Consider the following 21,252-nt stretch of genomic DNA (forward strand, 5'->3'; position numbering starts at 1 on the left):
TTCCTAATATTGACAATTCCCCCCCACTTGCCCCACTGGGTTATGGTGGATGACTTGTTTAACATATTATTGAATTCTATTTCCGACACAGCATTTTCATTCTTTAATATGATCTCTTTGCCATGTTTAATATCAGGCTGATTTTGCTTTGAAGAATGAATTGGAGAGCTCTCCATCTTTTGCTAAGCCATGGAATAGCTTAACATTATCAGTATTATCAAATCTAAAACAATTACCTAGCAAGAACACTTGGCACTGGTGTCTTCTTTAGGTAGAGGGGGCAGTAGTTGATGATGATTGCAAATTTTTCTCAATTAACAACATATACATTTTCAGAAAAGCATTCGTTTAAATGAGATTTTCAAATTTAAGCCAAGTGTGCACGTATTTTTATTTTTCAAAACCTCTCTACCTATTGCAATGTCCCCTTTCTCATTCCTATTATTTTTTTTCTTTTCTCTCTTTTATTTTTCAAATAGATCTGCCAAAGGTTAGGCCACTTTACTGTTTGTTTAAAAACAGAATCAGCTCTTGGATATACTTGCTAATTTCACTGTATTTCTATTTTCTAATTCATTTATTTCTGCCTTTATCTTTACTTTTTATCTTTCCCATTTTCCTTAGGGGCTGTTTTTTATTCTTTTTTTCCCTCTAAGATCTCAGGCTGAATGCTTGGTTTATTTATTCTCTTTTTCTCTCTCCCCTTTTAATAATAAAAACATTTAAGGCAATGAGAATAGTGCCAGATGTCTCCCATAGGTTTGGTTATGTGGCACTCTGGTTTTCAATGCTTTCTAAATATTTGTCACTATGTTCTTTACTTCTCCCTTGACCCAACAGCAATCTAGGAGAGTTTTACATTTTTTCAAGTGGTTAGGCTTTAGTTCTAGTATGTTTAAATTTATAATATTTTGGCAAGGTTTACTGCATGGTGATCACAGGACTCTCTGACTGGCACAACTTCTGTTTTGGGTAGACCGTGAGTTCTTACAGTTGGTTACTGGTGGCTGACAGAAATATTTGCAGAGCATATGCTCGCTTGCAAAGCCCAAGTGCTTTTGAAAAGTTTTTGCTTGCCATAATGTTATGTCAAATGAAAAAGGATATAAAGTTCAGGGTGTTTGTAACCAGTTTAAAATACAATATATTTACCTATGTGCATGGAAAAAGACTGTGAAGAAATATATAAAGGTACTAAACAGGGTTGGTAATTTCTAAGGGGTGAGATTATGGGCAATTTTAACTTTCTTTACAATTTTCTGTATTTTCAACTTTTCTATATAGGCATAAGATTTACTATTTTCATAATAAGATTTCTTTAAACGTTTGGTAACAGAAATGCTTGCTCTGAGCTTTGTCTTTGCAAAGCTCCCCCTGGCCAGAGAGTTAAGAAGTCACCAGGCAGAACTTGAGGGATAACTGGATTTGGACCCCAAACAGTGTCCACACCTGAAGACGGTGGCCCTGCGAGGAGCCCACAGTCACTCAGGCTGTGGAGGTCCCCCCTGCGGGAGGGGATTCACTCCGCAGGGGCCCCCAGGAGCACCACCCTCGTTCCTCCATGCTCCTCATGCTAATGACCATCCCCCCATTACTGTCACGGAAGAGTTTTCCCTCAGAGGGAAAGAGTGAAATCCAACTACTGCAACTGATGCGTGCAGGCTTTTATTTCCTTTCTACCTCAACACGATCTCTGAGGCCCGCTTCCAAAATGGCATTTTCAGCCCAAGGTCAACTGCAGAGCCCGTGTGAATCCAGAGGAGCTCTGGCCCCTGGAAATGGACAAGGTGGCTGTACCCCCAGCTCCTGCCACTCAGCCCAACACCAGCAGCTCTGGAGAGGGGGCAGCCACGTTCCCACGAGCTGCACGCTCTGTGTGTGGGGCAATAAACTCCAGAGACGTCCAGAAGCCTGCTCTGGGACGGAGGAGAAAACAGGGAGGGAAGCTAAGGGAAAGGCTGGGAGACCCATCGTTTCAGAAGCATTTCACAAGCGTGCGACTGGCAAAGATACCACACAGGCACCCTGGCCCTGCGTTTATTACCTTTACTAGGAGTCATCTCACACTGGGGTCTTTCTGCTCTGTTTCTCTGTCCTCCATCCTCGCTCACCCAAGTCCTCTGCTAGAAGACAGATGCCTCGGCTGGCTTCCACTGAGCCCCGGGGAGTCTGGGGAGACTCTTAGAAACTCACAGAAGAGAATCCTGACCCACAGGGAATGTATTAAGATGGCCAAGCAAAGGTGGCAAGGGCCAGAGGAAGTGCAGCGACAGGCAAAAAGATGCTGGCGTGTGCCGAGCGCCCCAGGAGTGGCTTGTCCCTTGGGAATATCTCTTGTCTCTTTCTCGATAAACTTTCGCCCCCCACCCCTGTGGCTTCCTATATCCAGGCAGCTCTGCCCACCACCCTGGCTGTTCTGGGCAGTGACCTTCAAGTATGCCTATGTTTCATCCTGATGCCACTTACAGGTACCAACTTCCTGCCCTCTGCTCCATGCAGTGTCTACACAGTGGAATGAATCGCCCAAATCAGAATGTAGCCATTGCCCTTTGGAAGAATGCTCTTCAGGGGAGGGGTGCTACCAGTGCATCAGCCCCCAGAACTTGCTGGGGGAGAATGGGAGTGGGCAAGTGTTTCAGCTCTAATTTTTGCCTAGAAATCAATAGGCTCTCCAGCGGCTCATCTGACCCACCTCTGCATCTCCTGCTTTACTTTTCTGGGGTGTCTTGGGAGTTAGGTGGCAGAGAGGTTCAATGAATGGAGTGTGAACTCTGGATTCAATCATACCTGGTTCAAATCCTGCTACCATCCCTTACAGGTGCAAGGCCTTGGGAAAGTGGCTGCCTTCATGAACCTCAGTTTCTCTGCCTCCAAAATGGGTCAGGGGGACTTCCCTGGGGGCGCAGTGTTAAGAATCTGCCTGCCAAACCAGGGGACATGGGTTCGATCCCTGGTCCAGGAAGATCCCACGTGCCATGGAGCAACTAAGCCCGTGCATCACAACTACTGAAGCCCACATGCCTAGAGACCATGCTCCGCAACAAGAGAAGCCACCGAAATGAGAAGCACGTGCACCGCAACAGAGAGTAGTCCCCGCTAGCTGCAACTAGAGAAAGCCCACATGCAGCAATGAAGATCCAATGTAGCCAAAAATAATTTTTTTAAAAAAATGTTAAAACGGGTCAGGAATGCTGTTTCTTACAGAGTCACTGAATTAGAAGAGTCTAGCCCAGTGTCTGGCCCGGAGCAGGTGGTCAACAAACATTAGTCCTCTTTCTCCTTCCCTTGCTGGGATTGAGGAAACCCATCCTGAAGATCTTATGCAACATTTCAGAAGACCTTCCTACATTTTCAATTCAGTAACTATGTGTTGAGAATACACCTCAGTGGAAAATTTTTACTTGGGGTTATTTCTTGGTGAGTTCTAAGAAACACGGTCAAGCACAGAAAACGTACTTTTATACATTATCTGTAAACAGCTGGTGCAGAGCAGAAATTTTAGTTGAAGTGAGAAGGAATTCAAGCAAAAGTGCTATACTTATTCCTCTGAGGAATTTCTCAACCCTCAGATCAATTTTTCCGAGGGGATTTCCCCACATGGAATAACAGCATAAGCCCCGAGTGCCCTGGCTTATGCCAGAGTGATCTGTCACGTTCTTTCTTTGCTCAGAACCCACTGGTGGCTCCCCCAGGCCTCTGGATGAAGTTCAAGTCTTTGGACACATTCCCAGATCGGCCCCTCCAGCTCCATCTTCTACCATCACACCTCTACACCCTCCCTCCCATCCACACCAAACCACCACTGACTCTTTGAATGTGCCTGTACTTTCTGCCTTTGTATACTCTAGTCCCCTAATGGAATGCCCCTGCTTCCCTTGTCTGCTGAGACTCAGTGAAACACCACCTCCACCAGTCTTCCCTGCACTCCTCTGCACCTTCACCACGTCCAAAGAGCGGATTTCCTGTGCTCTTGTCTGCATATCCCATATCCCTTCTGGCTGAGGGCCTGCTGGGAACAAAGACCATGCCATTCCCCTTTATATCAGAGTTTAGTAGGTGCTTGGGAAATGTTTGCTGATTGAATGAAGAAATAAAGAAATGACACAGGGAGGTTTGTAACAGAAAAGAGTTTTCAGGATGGTGTGGGGTTCTCCCCAACTTCACAGGCCTGTGGTCCACAGGTAACAATGATTACCACGTATCACACAACACAGAGCACACCTATGAAAAGTAGGCACATGAACCCATTTCGCAGGCCACGAAATCAAGGCTTGGCTGGGAAGGCTGGGACTCATCAGGGCTAGGAGATGGTGAGCCAGGATGGAAGGCCATGGCTCCTCTGATCCTGAGTCCCACGGCTTGCAGTAAGGTCCTCCCCTTGCCTGTGAGCCCACTTCCATGGCAGGCAACCTTTTAGATCCATCCCTGCCTGTGGGGAGAAGAGCAGCTCTGTGTTTCTGTGATTAATGTACTTTTCGTCCTGCAGAGCCTCCTAAGGCCAAGAAAGGGCCAGGTCGGAAGTTACAGCACACACGGGAGCAAACAATCGACTATATCTCAGGCCACGCAGAGCCGAGACCCTCACTCTTGGACCCAACTCTCCCACACTGCTAAGGGTGGGGGCCACGCCGTCTCTCACAGGACACCAAAGCTGCCCATTTCTTATGCCTTTGGTGGGTCCAACATCATTAAAAGTGGACCCTGGTTTTCTCCAAATCAATTAGTTAAGAAGCAAGGTGACGACTTTCATTGGAATCTAAGGTTACAGAATGAGGTCTGTAACATTGTGTCTCAAATGGGGGAAGGGGGTAGAGACTGAGGGATGGGGATGGGCCATTCAGGGAAGAGAGGCAGGACCTGGCAGATAAGAGATCTCATCCACCAGACAGATAACAGGGCTAAAATGACAAAGGAGCTAGAAGCCGTGCTGGCCTGTTGAGAGAAAGAAAGAGCATATTAAATTTTAAACAAAGCCCACCCCAGGGGAACCTCCAGCCTCCCTCTCCCAACCCATGCCTCCCATTTTCAGCACACTAGTCATCAAGTTCATAGAAACCGAAATGTCCCTCATCTCTAGGGGCTGGGTTTTGTGTTTTTGTTTTTCTGTAATCCAACGGGCAGCAGCTGGCACACTGTGTCTCTGGGGGATGGTGGGGAGGGAGTTTGGGACTCCCTGAGCCCCTGTGGCCTTCCCACCAGGCCTGAGAAAGGAGGGCAGGCTGGAACCAGCTTCGGCTGGGACAGCACCACCTGGACAGGGGATCGATGGGGGGCTGGGAACCAGAGCAGAGCGGGTGCAGGGAAAGAGCAGGAAGTGAAAGGTCCAGATGGTAGGCAGCAGCCTAGGTGTCACTAGGAGCCAAGAGGAAAGAAGGAACTAAGAAGGAGGGAAGGTCCTCAGAGGCCTCATCAACCAGCGTAAATAATGTGCTGGTATGGAGGAGGAAGAGAGCAGAAAAGGAGGAAGAGGGAGCTAGGAGCTGGAAAGGAAGGCCCAATTTAGCCCAAGCAAATGTTACTTCCTCAGTAATTCCATCAAACCTCCCTCCCCCGCCAGCCCCCCACCTCCGCAAAGTGATGGTTGGGAATTGGGCTGCAAGGGCTGAAGGCCTGGGCAGAGACACTCCCCTGGGCAGGACCCGCGGGACAGGGTCTGAAGCCTGCACAGGAAATCTCCATGCCACCCCGACAAACACCAACCAATCTCAGTCTATGGAGTTAGGGCAGGATGTTTATTTTATAAGCATCTTCTTCAAAGAAAGACCACCCTAAGCTCCCTGAGAGAGTCTGGAATCCTCAAAGCCAGCACTGCCCCAGGCACCCTAAGGATGGGCCCCCTGGCGTTTCCCTGGGGAGCCACAGGCCTGCGCAGGTGCCTGCAGAGGAGACAAGAAAGGCCTCCAGCCTCAGTGCTCGAGGCCCACTGCAAACAAAGGGACAAGGATGGGAGGTTCTCCTACATAGGTCAGCTGTGCCCCGGGTCTCTCAGGCCTTTCCCAGGCCGGTGCCTCTTAACCAACATGAGTGAAACAGTTGAAAAGCGGTGTCTTAAAAACGCATAATCAGCTTTTAAAAGAATAAGACTTAGTATTCACCTAAAAGGAATCAAAAATACTACACGACATTTCTGGAGGCCAATTTAACCATCTATATCCAGAGCATTTAGAATGTGTCCTTGGCCCAGTGGATTCCCTGCTAGAAATATATCCCAAAGATATAATCAAAAAATACCCAAGGATGTTCACCACAGCATTCTCTATAAGAGAGAAGAGGAAAAAACCTAAATTTAGGGGACTGCTTAAATATGTGGAAGGGTATATCATATACTGAAATATTAATAATTACAGGTGGTTTTAATTTTCTTCTTTTTGCTTGTTTCTATTTCCTAAATTTTCTGCAACAATCATAAATCTCTCTGTAACAAGAAAAAAAAAATCAATAAAAGCTATTTTCTAAAAAACAAAAGGAACAGATCCAAGAGACTGTGCATTCGTTGGACATTCAAATCTGAACTGGATTTGAACAAAACAAAACTGGACAGAGACACTTAAAACCACCTAAGAATATTTTCAAGGACTAAGAGGTGGTTTCCAGTGAAGGGAAATTAAAATCCTCCAGAAGGCCTGAGTGAGTGCAGGAAGGGTGAGTCAGGAGCAGGGAGCCAAATCCCCAGAAGAGTCAGGACCCAACATTTCTGTCCTTAGAGTAACTGCCATGGTGGGGGAGGGGTTGGGGTAGAGGGCAGGGATGAGAACAGGCAGAGGGGCCGGAGGTGTGAAAAAACAAATGTTACTTTTGTCCCTGATCAAGGAAAGGACAATGGCCATCTCTTTAGACAGTGAATTCAAGCTGAGTGAGATTTGTTCATCTACCTGGCAACAGGGAATGAATTTTTACAACCAAGGTATAGAAGCCCCCAAACAGAGGTGTGGAAGAGAAATTCTGACAAGCTCTGTAACTGAAGCAAAAGAACTTAGCTGATGTTACATAGAAATTTTTCCAGATAATGAGCTAGAACACAAGAAGATAACGGAGTGGAACACTCAGGAGGGCGTTAAGAGTACCAGGTGTAGCATTAACAGAAGGTGGCCTTTGCGTAAGATGACCTAGAGCCCAAGGAAGGAAAAATCCCACAGGACGTGGACTTAATTATTCAAGCATCAGGAAAACCTGAGGAGCAATGGGAGATGTCTAAATTTCTCCAGTCCTCTTTCTGATCAAAAGCTTTAAAATCTATCTCAGAGATCAAAATTCATCCATTTGGGAAACGTTTATGGGGTGCCTCCTATCCGTGCACACATTCAGCAAACAGCCAGGTGCAAACTTGCCGTGGGTGCCACTCTGTGATGTTCAAAGCACTTCCACTTCCACTGGCCTAACAAACAAAAATGGACAGCATGGGTCACTAGCATGCATCCCTCATAAAGATGCCAAGTAGCACAGTGACAGGGTGCTGGACATGCCAGCTCAGGCCCACAGATCCTGAAGACTTCCCACCCCCATGAGCATTCCTCAGCCCCAGTGGACCTTGACTCTCTCTTAAGAAATGATGACTCCAACTTGGAAAATAAATATGACACCACACATGAGGACAGCTGGTGCTGGATGATTCTGTGTCTCTTAAAGACATCAAATTCTTCCCCCAGGTGAAGCTGTATCCTATAAATTACAGCCTCGCATTATGTATGGCCAACACCTTTAGCTTTGTTCTCCGTGGAGAATTTCTCTTCAGCAAAGAGGAAGCAGTCAATACCCTACTTTGAAAACAGCACAGGTGTTTCTGTGAGACAAAAACCAAAACAAAAATCAAAAAAACACCTCTTCCTCCCTTTAATTAAAGGGATTGCACCTGTGTATAGAAAGATAGAAAAAGTTGTTCTTCCAGAATCTTCCATGTACTAAGTACTTTCAGCCCTGAAAACGTCCCCACCGTAAAACAAAGTGAAGGCACCAGCTTACGGTACCAGCAAGTGCTCCCTTGGCACCTGGCAGCAGCTGGTACCTACCTGAGGCCAGTTCATAACGACAGTAATAAAAGTTCCCTTGAAATAGTGTTAAGGTTCAGACACTCTGATGAAAGCTGGGAACTTCAAAGATAGGACTGCAAAGCCCATCCCTAATCCTCCTCATTGTGTCTGATGCGGAGGGCTGGGTTCTGGGCTGGCTCCACCACCTACTGCTTGAGCTTTGCCCGGTAGGACTTGTGAGCCTGCCAGCCAGCTGGAGGAGGCGGGATGGAACTTTGCACTCACTCCCACAGGGGGGGGGGGGGGGGGGGGGGTGTCCAGGCCATGGTGCACAGCCATTGGTCCTTGACCTATGAGAAGTCGGTTAAAAATAAAGGAAGGAAACAAGAAAATTCTGATCTACTGACATGAGCCCAATGATTCTGGAGTGAGAACTGGATTCAGTGCCAGGTTCCAAGGCTCTCTCCATGAACCTGGGCAAGTCATTGCAGACTTCCGGGCTTCAGTTTCTTGGTCAATAAAAATGGTAACCTCCCTAGGGGCTGCTGAGGGGAGTAACTAAAATACCCTATATGAAAATGCAGAACAAAGGTGTGATCCCTATTCCCTTCCTCCCTCCTTCCCACCCTCCCTTCTTTCCACCCTAACCTCCTTTAAAAAAAATTTTTTTTTAATTAGGTAATATAGGGAATTTCCTGGCAGTCCAGTGATTAGGACTCCGTGCTTCCACTGCAGGGGGCACGGGTTCTATCGCTGGTCAGGGAACTAAGATCCCGCAAGACACGCAGTATGGCCAAAAATAAATAAATAAATTAGGTAGTATATGCACAAAGTACAAAATTCAAAATGTAGAAAAAGGAACACAGTGAAAAGTCAGCATCTGCTGTGGGAAACCACTATTACCAGTCTCCTAGGTATCCTTGCAGAATGCTGCATAGCCAGGCATTCTGTCTCTTCCTTTCTTACTTCAGAAAATAGCTCAGCAACCACATCGATACATAGGGAGCTTTTACATTCTTTTGTACAGCTGCACAGAGTTGCATTGCATGGTTATAGGATAATTTATTTACCAGTTCTCTAGTGATGGACATTAAGGTTGTTCCCCCCACCCCTTTTTCGCTTTTATAAGCAATGACGCAATGAACTATCTTGAAAAATGCATCATTTCACATGTATGCTCGTATCTGTGAGAGGAATTCCCAGAAGTGGAGTTGCTTGTGCACTTTTAATAAATATTGTCGGGCTTCCCTGGTGGCACAGTGGTTAAAAATCCGCCTGCCAATGCAGGGGACACGGGTTTGAGCCCTGGTCTGGGAAGATCCCACATGCTGCTGAGCAACTAAGCCCATACGCCACAACTACTGAGCCTGCGCTCTAGAGCCCGTGAGCCACAACTATGGAGCCTGCATGCCTAGAGCCCGTGCTCTGCAACAAGAGAAGCCACCACAATGAGAGGCCCGCACACCACAACGAAGAGTAGCCCCCCGCTCACCGCAACTAGAGAAAGCCCGTGTACAGCAGCAAAGACCCAATGAAGCCAAAAATAAATAAAATAAATAAATTTATTAAATAAATAAATATTGTCAAAACCCTCTTTATACAGGTTGTACCAACTTACACTCTTTCAACAGTTACAAGAGCATCTATTCCCACTGTCACTTCTCCATAGCAGAGTTAACACTTCTCTTATTACTAGTGGGGCTGAACACCTTATATGGTTAAGAACCACTTGTATTTCCTTTTCTGTGAATGGTTCTTAGCCCATTTTAAAAATTGGGTTGATAGTCTTTTTCTTGTTGATTTTCTCTTTTTAGATATTATGGAAATTAGCCCTATCTCTGATATATGTTGCAAAAATGTTTTCCCAGTTTTGAGAAGTGGAAGACTCTTTTGACTGTTTATAATGATTTTGCCTCACAGAAATTTTTTACTTGTGTAGGGTCAGATATATTAATCTTTTCTTCTATGGATTCTGGGTTTTAAGTCAAAGTTAAAAAGTATTTTCCCTGAGTTCATTTTTTACATTTAACATCTTTAATCCATCTGAAATTTATTTTGTTATAAAGTGTTCTTTTTTTAGACAGCCATCAGGTTGTCTCAAGTCACAAATTTTAAAATGCCACCTTTCTAAAATGTCACCTTTCATATTAATTTATCATTGAGTCCCTTTTCTTTCTTCTCTTCCAAATCATGCCCCCTTATCTCAGAATCACGCTTTTTCTCTCCAAGGCCCTCCCATCCCTTCATTCCATTTGTGAGCCAAGAGTTGATCCATGTTATCATGACTGACAGTCACACAAATTATGTTGAATCTCAGTATCTTAGAGCAAGTAGAGATCTCAGAAGCGTCCCTTCATTTTATAGCTAAGGTCACTCAGATCCAAAGAGGTAAACTGGACCTGTCCAAGATCACAGGGTAGCTTAGTGCTTGTGATTTTTTTTATTACTATTCAAGAAGAACAGAAATATTGATTTTGCCATAAATTCCATTCAATCAATAGATATCTATTAAGCAACTACTCTGCCCAACAGTGAACAGGCACTGGGGCTCCAGAAATAAATGACACAGCTCTGACCTTTTAAGAAGTTCTAAAAAAAAAACAGAAGTTCTGAGTCCAGTGTGGGGTCTGAACACACACACCCACAGACTAATAGATAAGGTGAAAATGGCCAATGAATGTAGAAGGACTGGTTAGTTTTGCAAGGGATGGCATGGAGAAGGCTCAGAAGATGCATAGTTTTCAGTTGGGCCTGACATGACTAGGACTTTGTCCAAATATGGAGAGAAGGCATTTGGCAATAAGGGAACAATGGGACAAAGTGGGGGGGTCTAGTGGTATATCGTCAGGAAGGAAGTACTCTGGCTTAGTGTTAGCTCTGGGCAGAGTTTTAAATGAAAAGGCTCCTCTGAGAATCTGTGGTCATTAGCCAGCCCTCAAGTGGGTTTGGGCTCTGGTCCTCAAAACTGCAAGCTAAGAATTATAAATAAATGACCCATCTGTAGGGTCCTAAGGTGTCTGGCAGAAGGCAACACATATTCTCCCTGGAAGAATGTACTCTCATCCCATACATTAAAGAATTCTCACAGATAGAATTCTAACAAATATAAGCTCACAATAGAAAATCACAAAAAGAAATAAGCCCTCATGAGTGGGAGGGAGCAGAATCATCAAACAACAGAACTACACCTGTAAATACTTCAGATACTAGAATTATAGGATACCAAAAAAAAAAAAAAAAAGGATGTTTAATATGATTAAGGAAATGAGGAGTTAAAAACCCAGGTAAAGGGCTTCCCTGGTGGCGCAACGGTTGAGAGTCTGCCTGCCGATGCAGGGGACGCGGGTTCGTGCCCCGGTCCGGGAAGATCCCACATGCCGTGGAGTGGCTGGGCCCGTGAGCCATGGCCACTGAGCCTGCGCGTCCGGAGCCTGTGCTCCGCAACGGGAGAGGCCGCGGCAGTGAGAGGCCCACGTACTGCAAAAACAAAAAAAAAAAAAACCCAGGTAAAGAGTAAGAGATTACTGGGCTTCCCTGGTGGCACAGTGGTTAAGAATCTGCCTGCCAAAGCAGGGGACACGTGTTCAAGCCCTGGTCCGGGAAGATCCCACATGCCACGGAGCAACTAAGCCCGTGTGCCACAACTACTGAGCCTGCACTCTAGAGCCCGTGAGCCACAGCTACTAAGCCCACGTGGCACAACTACTGAAGCCCACACGCCTAGAGCCCGTGCTCTGCAGCAAGAGAAGCCACCACAATGAGAAGCCCACGCACTGCAATGAAGAGTAGCCCCCACTCGCCACAACTAAAGAAAGCCTGCATGCAGGAGCAAAGACCCAATGCAGCCAAAAATTAAATAAATAATTTTTTTAAAAAAAGAGTAAGAGTTTTTTTTGTTTTGTTTTGTTTTTTTGCGGTACGCGGGCCTCTCACTGTTGTGGCCTCTCCCGTTGCGGAGCACAGGCTCCAGACGCGCAGGCTCAGCAGCCATGGCTCACGGGCCCAGCCGCTCCGCGGCATGTGGGATCTTCCCAGACCGGGACACGAACTCGTGTCCCCTGCATCGGCAGGCGGACTCTCAACCACTGCGCCACCAGGGAAGCCCAAGAGATTATTTTTAAAAAGTCACACATATTTGAAAAATGATAAAATAGAAACATGATGCTCATCCAGATTAAAAACTTAAAGAATGAACATCAAAGAAAATAACTACAGTGGATTAAAACACATAAAGTATATTAAAATCTCTGAGTTGGACTTCCCTGGTTGCACAGTGCTTAAGAATCCGCCTGCCAATGCAGGGGACATGGGTTTGATCGCTGGTCCGGGAAGATCCCACATGCTGCGGAGCAACTAAGCCCGTGCGCCACAACTACAGAGCCTGCGCTCTAGAGCCCACAAGCCACAACTACTGAGCCCGCATGCCACAACTACTGAAGCCTGTGCACCCAGAGCCCGTGCTCCTCAACAAGAGAAGCCACCACAGTTAGAAGCCTGCACGCTGCAACGAAGAGCAGCCCCTACTCATCACAACTAGAGAAAGCCTGCAGGCAGCAATGAAGACCCAGTGCAGCCAAATAAATAAATAAAATTATTTTTTAAAAAAATCTCTGAGTTAATAGTGATATTAAAAATATCTCAGTGGGGCTTCCCTGGTGGCGCAGGAGTTGAGAGTCCGCCTGCTGATGCAGGGGACACAGGTTCATGCCCCGGTCCGGAAAGATCCCACATGCCGCAGAGCGGCTTGGCCTGTGAGCCATGGCCGCTGAGCCTGTGCATCCGGAGCCTGTGCTCTGCAATGGAAGAGGCTACAACAGTGAGAGGCCCGCGTACTACAAAAAAAAAAAAAAAAAATCTCAGTGGAAGGGCTGAAGAGAAAATTAGAGATAAGTGAAGAGAGAATTAATGAGCTGGAAGACAAATAAGAAATTACCCAGAAAACACTATAAAAAACCAAAAGATTGAAAATGAAAAAGAAGTTAAGAGAGGGGCGCGTGGGATGAATTGGGAGATTGGGATTGACATATATACACTACCATATATAAAACAGATAACTAATGAGAACCTACTGTATAGCACAGGGGGCTCTACTCAGTGCTCTGTGGTGACCTAAATGGGGAGGAAATCTAAAAAAGAGTGGATTTATGTATATATATAACTGATTCACTTTGCTGTACAGCAGAAACTAACATTATAAAGCAACTATACTCCAATAAAAATTTAAAAAAAAAGAAGTTAAGATGTCAAGGAGATGTAAAGGATAGAATAAGATCTAACATATATCTAATTGGAGTTCCCAAGGAGAAACCAGAGAGAGAATGATAGAGAGATAAAAGTCAGAGATAAAGCATGAAAATTTTCTAGAACTGATCAAAGTCACTAATCTTTGGTTTCAGGAAGTCTAATGAATCCTTAGACAAATAAAATAAAATCCACTCCTAAATGCATTAAACTGCAAAACACACACACACGTGCACACGTGTGTGAACACACACCATCACCACCACCACCACAACAACAAAACAACAACCAGAGAGAAGAAATTACCTAAGATCAATAACTGGGCTACTACCTTCTCAATATCAATAAGGAAAGCCGGAAGATAGTAGAATACCATCTTTCAATACTAAGACAAAATAACTGTCAAGCTAATGTTTTATACCCAGTAAAACAATCTCTTAACAATAAATATGAAATAAAATTTTAGCCAAACAGGAACTGAAAGTTTATGATTAAAACACCTCCACCACATGATGTTCTGATTCCAGAAGGAAAGCCTGAGATGCAGGGAGAAATATGGGTAAACAAAATGGTAACTATGTGGAAAATCAAAAGTTAACCAACCTTTCATTGCACTGCATTACTTGAAAAAAGATAAGGATACCAACTAACTTTAAACCTTATGCAGTCTGCATGCATCAAAAGGACAGAAATAGAGTATGTAAGTTCCAAAGCAGTAAAGAGAAAAAAAGAGTAGAGAAAAAAAAAAAAAAAAAACAGAGAGGAAAGAATCAGAAAAAGAAGAAACAGAAAACACAAACTAAGATGGTAGGAAGATATCCATATATACCCAAAACTATAACTAGTGTAATCCCAGCACTAGGTTGTTCACAGGAGACATGAGGGCAGGGATACAGGCCAGAGAGTCCTCACTGTGCAGGGTGAAGCCATAGACATGGACGGGAAGCAAGTAGCAAAGAACCGTGGCTGAGGCACCAAAGCATAGCCAGGAGAGGAAGGAGTGGCAGAAAAAGCAGGATTAGAGAGGCAGGAGCAGGACCCAGAACCCACGACAGGCAAGAGTATCACAACAGTACAGCTACAGAGAAGCCAGGTAAGTAGACGCTACCGGATGTGATCAGGAGGTGGCTGGGAACCTCTGGGAGTGGAGTGGGGGTGAACCTGATGCTTCAGAGCTGGAGAGGAGAGGGGGAGAGAGGAAGTAGGGATGGAAATTGTGGCCTCTTCTTTGTGAAGTCCCAGGGTGAAGAGAAGTGAAATGGGAGGGGGGCAGGGGAGAGGCAGGGCCAAAGGAGAGGGAGACAGGTGTGTCGGTAGCTGTAGCGGGGAACTGGGGCACAGGAGGATGTCCAGTGCTCAGTTGTAGGCAGGCAGCCTGGGCAGGACATGGGAACAAGCGTTGATGGTGGGCACGAGGCCCAGGTGGGCAGGCAGAGGTATCCCAGCTTGGGGCAGGGGTGGGCGGGGTTGCTTCAAGTAGGGCTGTACAGTGGGGGGCCTGGAAGGATTCAGAATTTCAGAGGTGACCTGCTTCCAGGTAATGGCGAGTCCACAGTGGTTCTGTGCCTAGCAAATGGATGGGAGGTTGAGACTGTGGGCCTAGGGACCCCAGGATTGGACATCACAGGGTGGGGTTAACCAACCAGCACCGCCAGCCTCCAAAGGGTCCCTAATTCTTACTGAGAGGCCTGCTCAGGCGTGGTCCTTGTGAGGACATTCTGGCGTGGCGCATAAAGCAACCATTAAAGTTTGTACAATTTTTTTTTCCAAAACCATGTAGGACAACCTTCCTGATCCAGAAGACAAACAACACATAACCAAGAGTCATCACAGAAGTTCTAGTCTCCCATGTAAATCTGCAAGGTGGACATTCCTGCTTTCTGTAGTGATCATTCTTACCTGATTTTGATTCTCTGTTTATTATACCCTGGGGGGCAGGGAAGGAAGAAAGGGAAGGCAGTTGGGCCACAATGTGATCCCTTATTCTCAACTTCCAACTGCACTGAAAATCCTCACATTTCCAACAGTTCTCTCGGTACTCCCAAAATATACACATGATAGAGCATATGTATTTAATATCAGAAACTCCTTTCTGATGATGGTTGTAGAAGACGGAACCAAAACCCCTCTAGCGATCAACCCACTTTTCATAGTCTCTTTACTCCATTTACAAATATATAGATGATAAAGATAATACATACTGGTAAATATTCAAATGGCACAGAAATGAGTACGAGAGATGACAAAAGGCCTCTGTACTTGAGGTAAGGCACTAGGGGTGGCAGAAGGGTCAGGTCTGTGAGCTACATATATTAATTAGTAGGTAATAAAAGCCAGTTATTTTACCTTTTGAAGCTTTTGATTCGACATACATTTGGCCCTGCTTTGACCTCTAACATCCTTTAATCCCCCCCTTTCAGAATCTACCCCAATTTCCTGCGACCACCTCACCCCCCCCTTATTTGACTGTGTTCAAGCACCTTCTATCCGATTCTAGAATTCTTAATTTACCTTGCAGTACTGCAGCAGTCTTGTTTTCTAAATTTTTTTTCTTTTTTTTTGCAAACAATCATGAGTTGGGCCCAATAGCAACATAGGCTCTCACGGGCTAGCCTGGCAACCCTGTGCTATTTGTAACACATTTCCTTGGGAAAATCCTTTCAGTTTTACATACGAACTACTGGGAGATGCTTACTTGTAAAGTGGGGGCCTCTATAATCTCAATTTTTGTTCTACCAAAAAGAGCTCTCCCTTAGCCCCACCTGCCCTGTTACTAAGGTAGGCTTTGCTAGCAGGGACTCTGGGGCCTGACTGCCTGCGTGCCAATCCTGGTTCTGAAACTTACTAGGTGTGTGAACTCCGGAAAAGTATTCAACCTAAACAAGCTAATATATGGAAAGTGCCTGGCACAGCAGTAAGCACTGCATAATAAAAGAGCTGGGAGAGATTAGTCAAGAAAGCCCTTTGCCCCTAGTTCTGGGAGGCCGCAGACCCCTTTGAGGCTGGTGAAAGCTACAGGTCCTCTCCCTAGAAAAGTGCACACAAACGTAACCCTCTGCACAGTTGCAGGCGTAGCTGAAGCCCATCCACAGCTGCAAGGGTCAAGGAGCCCTGGTTCCAGCGCTCTGGTTCTCTTTACGGTGATGTGAGGATCTCAGGGGCAGAATACCATGGTAATTCCTGAAGTATTATGTTCATATGCATGGAACTGTCAAGCAGGTTCCTCCTGCCCTCAGTTTAGGCTCCACTTTGGGCAGAAATGTTACACCTTTCTTCCTCAAAGCCCCTGTGACCCTTGCCAATTTTCCTCTCGCTTCAGGTCATCTCTGGGTCACCTTAAGACAATCTGTGCCACAAAGCTCCACATGCTTTTTGCTAATTATTCTCATCCTTCCCCAAAGGATGGTCTGGCCCCTCTTTAGTGCTTACTGAAGTCAGACCAGAGCATGGACTAGTAGTATATGCTGGCCCCCACCAGGGGGAGGCGCCATACAGGTGGATGCTGTGTAAGCCCAGGTTCTTTCCCTCAGTAAAGCTTGGAGACAGCACACACCAGCAAAAGCCAAAGATCTGAGAAGCCAGAAGGAACTTGTGGGATGATCTAATTCCCTCGTTATTACTCTTCCAAGTCATTCCAAGTTGGGTGACTTGCCTGAGTCACCCAACTCATTCGCAGCAAAGCTGTGAACCTCCCAGTTCGGTACTTTGATTCCATCAGTATTTCTTAGACTTTACCACGCACGGGAATCTTGTTAAGATGCAGATTCAGCAGGTCTGGGGTAGGCCCGAGATCTTGCATTTCTAACAAGCTCTCAGGTGATGCTGATGCTGCTGGTGCATGGACCACATACAGAGTAGCAAGAGTTTACATCAAGGCTAATGGACTATCCCACCTGGTTAAAGCCTCTTCACCCACCCTTTGCATGGCTGTTTAAATGCCCTTTCTTCCGGAAAGCCTCCCTTCCCCCATCCTCCCTGATTATCAGCTCCCATGGTCTTTGTACTTTTTCCTTTGAAGCATTTATAACAACTGTAATTAAAGAGTATTTGTTTAATTATTAGTTTAATGTCTGTCTCCCAGGGAGACTGCAAGCTCCATGAGGACCGGACCAGCAGACTGTCGATAAAAGGGCAGCTGTTGTGGGCTGGAGCAGCCTGGACCAGCATCCTTGGAGGAGGAAGGGAAGGCTTGTACTGGTGGGAAACACCTTCTAGAGGCCTCATGGCCAAGGGTGACACTTCTGCCTTTAAAATTCCCACCCGTTTCAAATACATGCCGACTAAAATGTAACTTGAAAAGCAACCTTTAAAAAACAAAAAGTCTCCTAAATCTTTATCAAAGATGTACTGAACAAATATATGTGGTAAATAAAAATAAATTTGAATAGTGGGATAAATTTTTTTTTAAAAAGTCTTTATCAAGTGCAAAACAGTCCCAATTTGGTACTAGCCACTCTGCCTGGGGAATAATTAGGTCCCCAGTAAATATTCCCTTACAGTCCTCAGACACTGTGAGGGCCTTGGCAAAAGAAGCAGAGGGCCTGCTCCCTGACCAGCCTCATTCTGTTGCAGATCAACAATTTCTTTTCCAATTTTTCTACTGCCATCCTTTCTAGCAACCCCAAAGCTCTGAATGCCCAGCTCCTTGGAGTGGGCAGAGATATCTGAACTCATCATCATTCTAGGGTGGCCAAGTTTGAAGTCAGTCCGCCTGGGTTCAGACACCAGCAGTTCTGTGCCCTTGTATGTAACTAATTTCTCTGTGCTCCAGTTTCCCAATCTGCCAGATGGGAATAACAATGCAGTAACTAGCACCTGTGAGGACCAAGGGAGATGATACACATAAATCACTTACACAAGCCTGGCCCAAGATCTACGATTATTATTATCCTCCCCATATCCGGTCCAATTCAAGATCTCTCTATTGTTTCACACAAGTCTCCACCCAGTGGCTCCACCTCATTCAAAATTTACTCTTCCCAGCCCCTCCTGCCTTACCTGTCTGGAGCTTGTTCGAAGCAATGACTCACTGCAAAACTCTGCAGCTCCCATCAATCACCTCCCTGTCTCTGCCTCTGTGTGTCATTTGTGGGTCCCTGCTGGGAGGGAAATCTTTTTCCTCATGTCCAGTACCTTTATTCAACAAGTATTTATCGAGGGCCCACTATGTGCCATGTCCTGTTCTAGGCACAAGGGCTTAGCAATGAACAAAGAAAAGAGCTCTATCCTCATGAACTGAAAGTAGTAAGAGATCTAACCCACGAATAGAGATCAGTTCGGGTCTCTGGCCCTTCCTTACGTCCCCATTCTTTTCCCTGACCAAGCCTAAATAAATCACACACAAGTACAAAGCATGAAGAAAACATTCCAGATCAAAAAATGCTCAGTGTGACTTGGGCACATCCCGATGACTAAACTGCTGCCCCGTTAAACTGGTAGACGTTGAAGAAGTACGCATTGTAACAGCCAGAAACACCCGGTTTCCCCAAGCAGTCACACCAGCCGTCAAGTCCTCCAGAACAGTATGTGTAACACAACTAGAAAATAAGGTCCTTCATTTACTTATCTCATGAGGGTAGGATAAGCCCATGTTTTCATGTTCTCACAGCCACATTCTTCAGATGAAGCCTGATTCGTGTTCCCCAGCAGGAATACAGGCAGCAGCCTTGTGTTAACAGCACGGGAAATGGACTCTGAAAGCCCAGGTTTCAGTGCTGGCTCTGTCGCTTACTGTGTGATTTCAGGCATGGAGCTTTTCTCATGCCTCACTTTCTTCAGACAACCTCTAAGGTCCTCTTCCAGTTTTGCAGTCTAAGGGCTGGGATCAACCACCATTAACATGAGACACAGCAGATTCACAGATTCCTTAATTCAACAAAATGAGCCCCTGCCCTCAGATCCAGGGAGTGAGCAAGCCGATGAGGAGCCTGTGGACAGCATCCTGAGATGCACCCAACTACTCCTTTACTTATTTACTCCCTTCTAACTTCAAACCTGAGCTTTCCAAGCACAACTCTGATAGAAATATCCCTGGGCCACAAGGCAAACCCAAAACAGAAGGCATGCAAAATCTCCGGTGGGCCCATTAGTCTCCCTTCCTCCAACTCAAAAAACCATTCCAGACCATGTCCATCTCCTTGTCTCTAGACAGGGAGCCTAAAATTAGTCTCCCTGGTAGAAAATGCCTCGTTAGAACGGAAGCGACCCAAGTGTAAAACAAATGGCCGGCTGGCCACACACCACAGGACAAGGACTCACCCGGGAATCCGCTCTGAGAAGAGTGAACCTCTGCTCCCACTGCAACTCACTGCATCTGCCTCCATGGGCATACAGGCAACCAGGTGAGCCTGGAGGAAAGAAAAATGTGACCCAAATGGCCAACTCCCCCTACCCTAAAGAAAGCAGCCCTACCCCCACTGCCCTCATGCAAGAAAGCCGGGTCCTTCAGGTTAGTGGAGCACTAGTGCGGCTAGAACTACAGGTGACCAATTAGAGGTCCTGTTCCCAGACTGGCAGGTGCCTGGCACAGAGCAACGCGAGGTTCGAGGGCCAGCTGACAAAACCACCATGAGAGCTCTAGAAAATAACATTCGCTTTAAAACAAACGAGAAAGGGACAGCCATACTAAGTCTCAAAAATCAAAACCAGACAGGCCCATGGCTTTGATCACAAACACTAAGAATACATTTTCTAAAGTCTAAAGACAATTAGGGGTGGTTTACTTCCCCTCCCCCACCTGGCCCGGCGGGTCCTTTGAAGGCCCCTGGTGAGGGCAAAACAGGGATGCAGGCTCCAGGCCCTCTACTTGGAAGAAATGAACTTTGACTGTTTTTACTTACACGTGTACAAAGGCAGGACTGAAAGAGCAGCTTCAAAGTTGGCTGGGTGACCCCCAAGGTTCAAAGTCCCTCTCCGCACACCTATGTGGGAATCTTGTGAGTTTCCCAGGCGCCCACCGGAACTGGTTATGTCCCCTCCAGGTCTACACCTGCTGGGAGTTTCCATTTTGCACAGAAATAAAGGCGCTCTGGGTGCCCTTAGCAGTTAGGGCGCTCGGTCCGCTGCTCTAGGGTGGGCCACGAGGACAGTCCCTCATTGGACCTCTCAGGCCGGGAAGGGCCAGCACCTCGTAGTGACCCTGTAAAGACGCACCGGGCTGCGGCTACGCCTTGCCCGAACCATCGCAGAGCTCAGAGATACATTAATGATCGTTTCGGGTTAGTTAAAACCTACGCAAGCACCTCCCTGGCCTCTTAAATCTTCCCAAACTACTGCTCAGACTGGAGGGAAGCAGTTGCAGCCACCATAAAAGTCATCTTAAAAGGCAAGTTGGAAAAAAAACCGATACGCACTAGTTAGCAAGTCCGCGGTCAGGGGGGCGGTGGCACGAGGACCGGATCTGTGGGCTCTGCACGCTGGCGGGGGCTGTCCCGTTGGCCCCCGAGTCCCCGCGCCCACCTGGCAGCCTCGGGGCCACTAATCTGACGCCGGCGATCACACCCCACAGCTCTGTCCAATTAGGAAAATGACCGCGAGGAGACGGAGAGAGTGGGCGACAAGGAAGGGGAACTGAGACTGAGGAGGCTAAGGACAGGCCGTGGAGACCCAGCCGGCCGGCGAGCGCCTTCAACAGGTCCCCGCCCCGGAGAGCGGGGCGTGCGGCGGCCTGCTGCCCCGGGGGCGCCCCCGACACCCCGGCGGCGCGCCCAGCCCTCCCCCACCCCGGACGGCGGGGACGCGCAGCAACCCCACCCGCCGGGAGAATAAAGTTTGTGGGCAGCGGCGGGGCGGCGCGGCGAGGGGGTGAAACTTTGAGTCCCGGGCGGGCGGCGGGGGGAGCGTACTAGGCGCCGGGATACCCACGTGCGGGCCCGCGAGCCGCCGCCGCCGCCGCCTCCGGGCCTCCCGCCCCGCCGCCGCCGCCGCGCTTTCCTTTCATTTTTGCTTCTCTCTCTCTCTCTCTCTCCCTCCCTTTCTCTCTCTCTCATTCGCGCGCTCTCCTCGCTCTCGCCCTCTTTCGCTCGCTTGCTCCCTCCTTCCCTTC

At 46.9% G+C, this 21,252-nt stretch overlaps 1 protein-coding gene across 5 annotated transcripts in view; it reads right to left on the bottom strand.

The window, feature by feature from the left end:
- ZNF710 (zinc finger protein 710) overlaps positions 1 to 21,168 on the bottom strand; it is a 66,189-nt gene extending 45,021 nt beyond the window's left edge. For 2 of the 5 annotated variants that reach the window (XM_029238848.1, XM_029238845.1), the window contains exons 1-2: positions 20,561 to 21,168; positions 19,467 to 19,555 (exon numbers count right to left, since the gene is read on the bottom strand). In XM_029238848.1, coding sequence (XP_029094681.1) covers positions 19,467 to 19,537 — 71 coding nt within the window. In that variant the 5' untranslated portion in view covers positions 19,538 to 19,555; positions 20,561 to 21,168. The other 3 variants (XM_029238847.1, XM_029238850.1, XM_029238846.1) reach the window with 3 other exon arrangements.
- Positions 21,169 to 21,252: the final 84 nt, after the last annotated feature.

This window comes from Monodon monoceros, unplaced genomic scaffold, assembly GCF_005190385.1.
Source record: "Monodon monoceros isolate NGI ecotype Baffin Bay Population unplaced genomic scaffold, NGI_Narwhal_1 Super_Scaffold_21, whole genome shotgun sequence".
Classification (NCBI taxonomy): domain Eukaryota; kingdom Metazoa; phylum Chordata; class Mammalia; order Artiodactyla; family Monodontidae; genus Monodon; species Monodon monoceros.